Source organism: Amborella trichopoda, chromosome 5 (assembly GCF_054954075.1).
Source record: "Amborella trichopoda isolate Santa Cruz 75 chromosome 5, AtrichopodaSantaCruz75HAP2 v2.0, whole genome shotgun sequence".
Lineage (NCBI taxonomy): Eukaryota > Viridiplantae > Streptophyta > Magnoliopsida > Amborellales > Amborellaceae > Amborella > Amborella trichopoda.
The window spans coordinates 1240599-1251496 of NC_142340.1; the positions used below are offsets into that span (position 1 = coordinate 1240599).

At 35.0% G+C, this 10898-nt stretch overlaps 1 protein-coding gene across 2 annotated transcripts; it reads right to left on the minus strand.

Moving 5' to 3' along the window:
• Positions 1–1557: 1557 nt before the first annotated feature.
• LOC18426639 (small ribosomal subunit protein uS15) lies at positions 1558–5784 on the minus strand. 2 transcript variants are annotated; one of them, XM_006833281.4, is made up of 6 exons: positions 5718–5784; positions 4701–4766; positions 4523–4595; positions 2694–2832; positions 2388–2574; positions 1558–1926 (listed from the first exon to the last, which is right to left on the minus strand). In XM_006833281.4, the coding sequence occupies exons 2-6, from the start codon at positions 4721–4723 to the stop codon at positions 1893–1895; spliced, it is 456 nt and encodes a 151-aa protein (XP_006833344.1). In that variant the 5' UTR covers positions 4724–4766; positions 5718–5784; the 3' UTR covers positions 1558–1892. The 2 variants fall into 2 exon arrangements, with proteins under 2 accessions (XP_006833344.1, XP_011620561.1); XM_011622259.3 differs by having other exon boundaries at positions 4701–4806.
• Between the last annotated feature and the right edge of the window lie 5114 nt (positions 5785–10898).

Sequence of the window (10898 nt, forward strand, 5' to 3'; positions counted from 1 at the left end):
GATAATTTAGCCCTTACTAAATTGCTGGAGCCACTTGGTCAAACCTACGAACTCAGGATAATTGTTTCCAATACAAAAGGATAAATTTTTGTGGATAATTGTTTCCAATGCAAAAAGATAAATTTTTGTGTTGCTAACCTCGGAGAAAATGGGGTAAATTTGCCACGCCCCTTGATTAAAGAGAAATAACAATAGTACCCCTCTTTGTTTGGACTTAGGATCAGTGAACAATAATTTCAATGAAATGTGGCAAGTTTTGAGTTCTTGAACCTAACACAAGTAGTATTCCAAAAACTAAACATAGGTTGTTTTTAAACAAATTATTTCAGGAGTAACAATATTCATTACACTGTTAAATATAATGATTAGACCACCTAATGATTCTATAAGATAGATTGACCATTTAAATATAGAAAAGCCTTCCCTATGCCGCTAAGAAATCATATATTCTACTCTCTTAGCCATTCGATCTAAATGCATGGCTTAGACAACTTCAGCCATCGTCCGATCTAAATGCATGGCTTAGACAACTTCAGACGTAATTTCACAAGTCAGCCTCTTATTGTTTGATCTTAGATTTGGCATCTCAAATAATTTTATTTTTATTTTTATTTTTTTAACAAATCATGTTCTCATTATAAGAACATGACATTTGGTTCGTGTTATCATCTCAATAGATGCACCTAAAAGAAACTAAAAAATATATCCAAAAATAAAATGACCAAACTGTTCCAAAGCTTCTAGGGGCACCTTCATCATTTTATTTTACTAGGTATATTTTTTATAGTTTTTTTTGCAGGTGAGAGACCTTATGAGATAATGGGCACCACAATTTCGTTGTCCTAATATCTGAATCCTCCATTATTCGCCGAAATGTCCAAATCCTCCATCCATCACCCGCCCATTATTCGTCAAAATGTCCAAATCCTCCATCCAGCACCCGTCAAAATCAACGGTTCAGATTTAAATTTGGGACGGTGGATGTATTTGGAGCCGACCTCAAACTGTAGGTGTACTTGAAATTCTTTTTTTTTTTCTCACTATACCCATGCATCTCAAAATCGAGATGATCAATTGGAATGTTTTCCAACTTCAAAACACTCCATTCTACTAGATTTTTATGGTGCATTCTTGCAACCTTATATAAACTCATTCCACATTGGAAACTAGAGTTTTACATATACCAAATCACCGTTAAGAAAGGTGCAAATAACATTAAACTAGGCAGGAAACCATTGAGAAAAAGAAGCCTCTTCAAAGAGATCAGATAAAAATGGAATGGTGCAGGGAAGATTAGAATGGCCTCATGGCCCCTACCTAAATATGACACAACTTGAGACATGATCCAATTTATCTTCCCTCAAAACAAGTGAGAAGAAAAGTATATGGTAAGTGCCCTAGAAACAGAGTGTAGGTTTAGGGCATATGATAAATGTTAGATCTACTCAAGGGGGCAAATGGCCAGTTCACAACCGCCGGAGAACAAAATCTTCTAAGTATATGGAAAAATGCATTACCCACCTCACCCTACCGGTCCAAATATGCAGATTCACTCTGTTTCCAAACCATAATCCATCTTTGTAAGGGATAAAAAGCAGACTAGCATAGTACAATGTAATCTCTCTAAACTGGTGATAAAGAGGTTACAAAACTTGAGCTACTAAATTTTCTTACTACTTGCTCAACAAATTCAGCCATAAGATCCTGCTGATACCACAAAATTTTCATCAATAAAAAGGACACTTAAAAAGACTCCATTGAACTAGGGTTTCAATAAAACAGCCCAATAGAGAAAAGGAAAACAAAAAGAACAAGAAATTGGTTTTCCTCTTTGTTTGGGAGAAGAAATAGAAGCAAAGCAACTTGGAGAGTCCCGGCCTTCTGAAATCAACCTAAGCCACCAGTGCGCTGGCTGTGGTAGACTCACTGCAAAACAAAGAAAACAGAGAATGGAGGATTAGTCTACAAAATCCCCTCTCTCTCTCTCTCTCTCTCTCTCACACACACACACACACACACACACACACACACACACACATACAAAACAACTCACCACAAAACAAGTGCATGAAGTTATTTGTCATCCATATTACATAGAACTTTTATAGAAATCATCACAACAACTCAATGATGTTTCAAGTTATTTGTCCAACATACTCCAAATAGTGTTTCAAAACTGTGTTCCACTTGGAACTTAGGTCCAATCGGCCAAAGCCGGTCAAACATTGTTTTGACCACTGTTAGTGGTCCAACCGTGAGGCTGGCTAGGCTAGTCACAATAACTATGCACACAACCCACTAATCCTTACAGACCACAAGGAAACACAAAAACCATTCAATGAAAATGGTTATAAGCTGAAACTGATAGTAAGAATCGGGCTACTCACTACTTCCAAACAGGTGGAAGCTTCTTTGTCCTCTTGTAGTATCGAGCCAATCGATGGATCCTACTCTCAACCAAAATCAACCTGAACTTGGAATCCTTGTCCTTTCGGTTCCTCTCAAGATGCTTCCTGATAGCTACTGCTTTTTTAATAAGATGGTACAAATCCTCTGGTATTTCTGGAGCAAGACCTGTTCACCGCGCTTCCATAAATTGGCTTGGAATGGAGCTCCAAACACCGAAGCACAAAAACAACTTCTAACATCTAAAACAAGACAGGAAAAGAGGCAGGAAGAAAATGCAGGTATACCGTGAGCTTTGAGAATTCTCAAGATCTTATTTCCAGCGACACTTCTGACCTGAGCAATGCCATGTGAATCACGAAGGATAACACCTATCTGAGAGGGGGTCAAACCCTTCTTAGCAAACTTGCAAATGCTTTCCGCCACCTGCAAAAATAATAATAATAAAAAATGATTTGTATAAGGATACATTTCAGCTTTATTACCCAAATGTAATTTGGATGTAAAAAGCTGTTGCAGGAGAAAAAGGAAGTCGAAAGTCAAAAAAAAAAAAAAAAAAAATCCAAAAGATTATATCAAATCAATTTTGAGATGCATATGAAAGTGTGCTCCTTCCAACAGAACAATGGGAAAAGAGTATATAAACTGTAACATGTAAGTTGTCATGTACAATGTAACACAAATAATAATAAGGAATAGAATATATAAAGTAAGTTGTCATGTACATATATGTACAATAACAAGCGCAGATTCAGGATGCATCTTCCTTGCTACAGAGGCCACAACCCACATTTCACGTGAACTAAATTGATTTGTAATTAAAAACCTGAATGCTTAAGTACGAAAGATTAAAATACAAAAGTATAAGTCACATATGTATATGCATATTGTGTACATTATAAGAAACAATTATCAGATGTATATACTATATTTGGATACTTTTTATTCTTCTTTTTTAATTTTTTGTATACATTACTTCCCTTGCGAATAGGCTTTTCAACTAAACATTCAAGTGGTTCTAACTTCCAAAAGGATTTCAATACTTAACATGTTGGCACCATTTGTAGCATATCCAGATTCAAGTGCCATAGGAAATCCTTTCTTTTACAAAAGTAATTGGGAAACAGGACTCGATACATTCAATGTAATTCAGTGTGCAAATGTTTCTGTAAACAACAAATAAAACAACACTGTTGCACATAGAGATCATAGACAACAAAATAACATAATGAGAAGTGGCCAACTGCAACTCTTCACCTTACAAGGCTTTTCTTTTTCTTTTTTAGAATCTTACAAAGAGCTCTCGGCGGCCGCCCAAGAGCTGGACGGTCTGCTTTTTGAAACACTACTTCCATTCTTTCCTTTTCTATGATACATCCCTTCGGTCACTTTAGGTGACTTGGTATATCTCACTTATGATTTGTTCTCTCACACAACAGAAGGAGCAGGCAAAGAGGGGGAGAGAGAGAGAGAGAGAGAGAGAGAGAGAGAGAGAGAGAGAGAGCTTTTTATATGAAAACATGTAAACATCCATGAAGAAATGCCCAAAACATAATTAATCCACAAACTCACAATGACCCACTCCTCAAGAAAGTTCCACATGTGTTGTTGATGTGACAACATGAAAATACGACTGGCTAATCTACAAGTGACCTTTTGACTTGCAAAGAACTACAGCAATAATTCTTGAGTCCCTCAATAAACACAAAATCTCAAGAGCATGAGAGATTCTTTAGCTTGTTGTGAAGTTACTACAAGACCTTAAAACAACAGCGTGCAGCCAATGTAGAAGTCATCCATCATCGAGTTTGTAATAAAATCCTCACCATCAATAGTGATGTATCATTCGCAGCATAAAAAGATTACGCTATATAATAAAAGTCAAGCAAGTCTTAATGTCCAAACTATGCATTTAACAAACGCCATTCAATTTTGTGGATCCCTTTCAAAACCAATTACCAAAAGATTTGGGTAATAACCGTATCAGAGATTTCATAGAAGACATATATGCCATCACATATTGTCATTTTCTGATAAAATGTAATATGTAATAGTATATACTTTATTAATGGGGAACCTGATGAGAAAACAACAAAAAGAGCGGAAATAAGCTTACCTCAGGAGCAGATATCTTGAGCCAACTAGGGGGAGTCCTCTTGTATGGCAATGCCGAAGAGGAAATACCTTTCCTGTTAGATAAACACATGTACAGGTTCCTCTTAAATGAGCATATATGCAGCAACATGATATTTTCCTTTCCAACAGAGGATAACATAAACGACACAAAAACTTACCCACGACTATGCATACGGCCCATGATGCCAAGCTGATTTTTTTCCGCCCTTTAACTTGCTATAAACCTTAACAAGGAAACCCAAATGTTTTCCACAGAGAAGAGGCCTATCAGTTTTAGGTCAATCAATGATTTCCAGTCATCAATAGTTGAAATTGTTTAAATAAATTTCAACAGGAAATCTAAATCTAATGGCAAAGGAATGGACCCATGAAACAACCACTGACCATATGCTTAGATTATTGCATTATTCAATAATCAATGCAAATTCCTTTACAAATGGCTATAGTAAAAACTAAAAAGGTTATTGTGATAGATGCATTTTCCTTTATCAGGCAAGCAATTACATGTTCTTGATGACAAGTATTCATTGCATATAAATCGTGATCTAACCTTTTTCAGGCTCTACACCAGTTTTAGCCCTTTTATCTTCACCTTTCTATAAAACAAACAGTGAACACAGCCCTTTTTCACCAAAAAACATGAACCCATTAAGATTTCTATAATTTTTATGAATTCAACAGAGATTATCAGGTCCCAACTTTCAGATTTCACTTTGTATTCAAGGACAGCTCAGAACCCGTGATGACTATTTTTCATCTAGCATATATGAACATTTAGACGAAACCCCGTGGTAAAACAAGATTTTGATCCTATCTTTCACAGAGAGCATCATTCCAAAAAACAAGCAATTCAGTATGCAACTATGTATAGCATCAGTATCAGAAAAGATAGGACTTTCCATTTATCACACGCAGATGAGCACCCAGAATCACATATTTTCCTCATTTAAAACTGAGAAAAAATGGAAGAGAGAGAGAAAGAGACATAACAGGTAGAAAAATAAGAGAGAAGCCATAGAGATGAGGTAATTCCGGAAAAAAAGGCCAAAGAAATACACAATAAAGATATACATCGAGAGAGAAAGAGAGATCAGCCCATCGTGATACAGGGAAAACATCAGACAGGAGAACATAGATCGATAGAGAGAGAGTAGCCAGAGGAAGAGAGAGAGTACCTGGGCCTCAGTTGCTTCGTCGCCTAGAAAGAGAAAGAGCAGAGACAAATGTAGGCTTTAGGGTTTTCAAGGAGTTTGCAAAAGGCTAGGGTTTCTTTCTTTGTTTTGCCGCCGGTGGTGAGGTTAGAGAAGAGAATTCTCGCTTTGTTTTCTCTCCTACACAAATGACGAAAATGTCCCCGTTAATAATTTTGCAATTAAACATGGGAAGGATTATATACGGCAAATGTTTTTTATCGCGCTGATAAGCAAGGGTGCAGTTTGTATAGAGCCGAGGCTCTAAACAATCAAAGTAAAGCGCTCCTTCATATAGTATCGAGAAATGTGGGTTCAGTACTGAAAATCTTTGTGATAGCTTTAAAATATTTTTTCATCCTTGATTATAATATTTAAAGCTAAAAAAATAATTTAGATCCAGTAGATCTATGAAAGCTTAAAATCTTGAAAATTGAATAAAAATACGTTACAAAATGCACTATTTATAAAACTTGAAATCCTTGGTTTTTCTCATGTCCATGCATCTTGATGTCAAGATGATCAATTTGAGGATATTTGGGCATCAAAATAACCTCTTCTCATGAAATTCTTGAGGGAGGCTCCACTTTGATTGTTTAGAGCCTCGTCTCTATATAAACTTTTTCCAATAAGTAAAGCCACACCTCAAAAATAGTAGGTCTAATATGGAAATCTTCAAATTGGTCACCTAAGCCTTGACCATTAATAAAAAAATTAGGATTTCAAGTCCTAAAAATAGTGTATATTTTGAATATGTTATTTATACCGTTTATTTCGCCCTAAAAATAAGTTGTCATAGATCCACGAGATCTGTACCATTTTTTGAGCTTCAAAATTTATAGTTTCTATTGGAAAGTAATTTTAGAACCATGACCATGATTTTTTATGCTCAAAGTCCTTTCTAAGTGAGGATTAGAGATGAGGCTTTATTATGCGGTTTGTATAACGCTGAGATCCTAAACAATCAAAGTAAAGCATACCTTCAAATAGTGTTGAAATATGTTGTTTAAGTATAAGAAATTTTTATGATGCTCTGGAAATTATCTTCATCTCTGATATGAAATTTAAAGATAAAAATTGAACTTAAGTCTTCTATAAACAATCTCACATACCACATATTGCATACCACATTACATAAAAATTGAACTTAAGTCTTCTATAAACAACACATAAACAATACATTACATTAAGAATAAGTCTTCTTTTTAAAATTGAATAAGCATGAATACATACTTTTTTAAAATTGAACAGGCACTCATCATAATCAACAATTTTAGATATTTCATTAATTAAACCAAAAAGCCATATCAGCAGGCATTGGCCTATTTACAAATTCAAAAACAAAATGGCATATCAAAAAAAGATCAACTGGCATTAATAGCCACTTTACATCATTTCATATACTTAATTTGCATGTCTCTCGATTATGGCACATGATCCCGAATCGGATACACTTAAGAAGCTTAATCTCTTTGAACTATATTTGTATGCGTCGTTTCTTTGGCCGATCCGCGGTTCGCTTTGCAGCTGGCGACATTATTGTTGTATAGACATTCTCTGGCAACTCTAGTGCATCAGGCATAGGGTTGAAAGGAAGGGAATATGCTCTATGGTACATTTGAACTGCAATATAAACACTGTAAAACTCTGTAACATCTTGATGACTATGATCTATAGCGGCGATCGCAATGCACAACAATCCACTCACCTGCCACACCTGACAACTGCATGTATGTGTCACCAGATTAACAACATATTTCTTATCCGCATTGATATCATACATACCACATGTGCCCATATGACTGTATGAAGAAATCCGGATTTATCACTCCTCATGTCTATTACCTCTTGGGCCTTTGGTGTAAGCACGTTGTTCAATTCTAGGGACATGACCATCTTCTTTGAAATTATTCTCATGAGCTTAACCTTTAGGCAATCGAGGAGTTTAATAAGGGGCTTCTCCTAAGCCTTTAGTATCAACCGATTATATGATTCGGAGATGTTCGATGTGAGATGATTGTATTTACACCCTCGAAAATATGTGTTTGTCCAATATTTCGGATGTTGTAACATGATTTAGTCATAGGCCTCAGCATTTGCACTCTTAATCTTTGTGATGTATTCATCGAAGTCTGATATAGACAATGCACATGTAGCTTTCCAATAAAGCTTTGTGAGCACCAAATTTCTATAGGACTTTTTGAAGTTATTGGCAAGGTGATTCATACAATAGTCATGTTCACTAGTTGGGAATACCTTTTCAATTGCGACTTGCAACCCTTTCTGACAATATGAGACAATAGCCAATATTGGCAAATCAGGCCTCTCACGAAACTGCGCATTGAGAAGTTCTAAAAACCAAGTCCAACTTGGTGTATTTTCACTCTCAACTACTGCATATACTATAGGAAATATATGTTCATTAGCATCTACCCCAACTACAGTCAATAGTATATTGTTATATCTTCCCTTCAAAAATGTCTCAAACCTATCATGATTATCTGTTTGAATAATTGTTACGGTTTCAGGGTTAGTGATTCGGATCTTATGAAGGTACTTAGCGAGATCCTCGTGTGGCTTTACATGAGAACCCTCATTTATCTCTTGTGCAGCCTCTTTGCCCCGCCATGCTTGTTAGTAAGATAACATGACACAGTGATCACGTTGTATATCATTAACCACATCTCCAGGTGTCAGATTGAGCATATCATTCAAACGGTTTTTGATCTTGCTTGCCACCCAGTGGCTTCGAGCCAGCGGCTGATGAACCCTAACTATTCCGCCCGCACATGAGTGCACATTTATAAAGTTCTTCACCTTGAAAAATTTTGTTGTATTAACCCTCCAACAATGCACTTGCCATGAGCACTCGTCTGCAATACACCTCGCCCATACACATATGTCCTCGCTTTTTATCAACTTCATATTGAAGTTTTGTGATATGGCATAATCAATATAAGGTGATTATACCATAGCTGTATGTCATCAAAATCCTGACTTTGTCGAAGTACAACTTCGTAATTGTTAATCTTGAGGGGGCTTTTTATCTAATCGATGTCGTCGATACGCTACTCAATTTCTGAATCATGCTTATCTTCGACGCTTATGCCATCAGCACCTTCACTGTGAACTACTTGCTCTGGTCGGGAACTGCTATCGAAAAAAAACTGAAGAATAAGTAAGAATTATCCTAACCCATAACAAAATATTGATAAATAAAAAAAATAATGAATTTCATTAAAAACGTCTTACATGGCCAATCTTGATGGACCATTATCGTGCATTGTTGGTAGTTGATATTCAATGGAGTCGGACTCAATACGTCTGTTTGATAAGTGCATAGCGATGAGAGAAGACCCTTCCATCATATTTATAATGTCGTTATCATCAGCATTACATATCATATTACTGTTACTTGGTAACCCTGGGTCAATATACCTAATAGTCGCATAATTTAATACTTTTGACAAATGATCTTTTACTTGGTCGAATGATGGGATCCTCCTAAAAAATATAACATTTATGTCCACACCGTTATAGAAAATACTTTCATAATTAGATTTCCTCCTGAAAAAAATTACCAAAGTATAAAACGTTGTTCACTTTATTGTCACCCATTATTGTTGTGTACAAGCTCAATCACTGCATAGAAATTTTAGATGGAAATAAATATAAAATATTGTTGAGAAGTTTCAAAATACTTATATATAATGAGGATGTTGCATTATAGAGGGACATTAGATTGAAATACAAATGGCACAATATAAATACAAATCTAAAACCTATTTATGCAATATTTTAATAAAAAAAATTACAATGGCCAACCTAACTACATCAAGTACTATAGAAAAAACAACATAATATTCTTATAAAATGTTCCCAGCTCAAATCCAAGGAAATAAAAGCTTGACGATTTTGATGACATACATATAAAATCGTGTTAGTGTGTATATTTAATGCTCACGGATTGGGAAATAGCTCTCAAAGACCTTGTTCAAAGATTGATAAATAGATGAGATGATAGAAAATAAACAAGAGATAAAAAATGGATGTGAGAGAGAAAGAGAGAGAAGGGACGCTAAGATGAGAAAATAGTCATGAAAATAGAGTTTTATGATAAACAAATAGTCAAAAAAAAAAGGCAAGAAATAATTACGGTTATTTTTATATCGTATAATGACCCAACAAAGCTACGGAAAGTATTACGGCAGTTCAAATACCTTAACAAAGATTGGAGATATTACGGTATTAAAAGTACCATATAAAATGCGCTAAATATTACAGTACTTAAACTACTGTATAAAATATGCTAAACATTACAATACTTAAAGTACTGTATAAAATGCGTTACACATTACAGAATGCGCTAAACATTAAGTACTGTATAAAATGCGCTAAACATTACGGTATTTAAAGTACCGTAATATTCTTCACAATAATACGGCAGGTTATTTTGATAAAAAAAAAAAAAAGTGTAAACGAAATTTATAAAACTTGAGAGTTTTTTTTTGCAATTAGGCTAAAATTATTGCTGATAATTTCCCAAGAATCATATACATTCCTTAGCTTAAACAAAAATGATCCCTTGACCGATTATGGATCATCTAAAAGATCCAATTTTCGAACAGCCAAATCTATGAGGAGGACCGCAAATAAGGGGGTCAGTCCACCCAAGCCTGTAGGCGTGGAAGAGAATGCAACTCCTACACAGCCTTTTCACCGGCACTACTTCTATTCCACCATGGCACCATCTAGCAAGTCTAAAGCATATAGTATACCCGCAAAGGCAAATATAAGTAACATAATTAGTATGATCCTATCCGCATATTGTATACCCGCCAAGGCAAATATAAGTAATATAAGGGATTTAATGACAATAACAAAGATTGTTCGAAACCGTATTCCTTTTATACAATAAGATCACAATCATTTTTGCTTCTAAAATTTCAAAATGAATAGTTATAGAAATGACATTGATTAGATACAAAATTCAAAAATAAATAAAATTTTTCAGTTGTTATTAGAGTGTTATTGATTAGATACAAAGTTCAAAAATAAATAAAATTTTTCAGACTCACCCCAAACCATCCAATTTGACATGAAAATAATTGTGACTACAAAAAATAAATGATCTCTTTATAATCAATCCCATAATAAAAAGTGCAT

What these genes read in the sequence shown, in the direction of transcription:
- LOC18426639 (XM_006833281.4), bottom strand. Translation starts at nt 4,723, where the DNA reads ATGGGCCGTATGCATAGTCGTGG. An exon ending in GGCCGTATGCATAGTCGTGG is followed by an intron (nt 4,596 to 4,700) that starts GTAAGTTTTTGT and finishes TTTATCTAACAG; the next exon opens with GAAAGGTATTTCCTCTTCGG. An exon ending in CTTCCACCTGTTTGGAAGTA is followed by an intron (nt 1,927 to 2,387) that starts GTGAGTAGCCCG and finishes TTTGTTTTGCAG; the next exon opens with TGAGTCTACCACAGCCAGCG.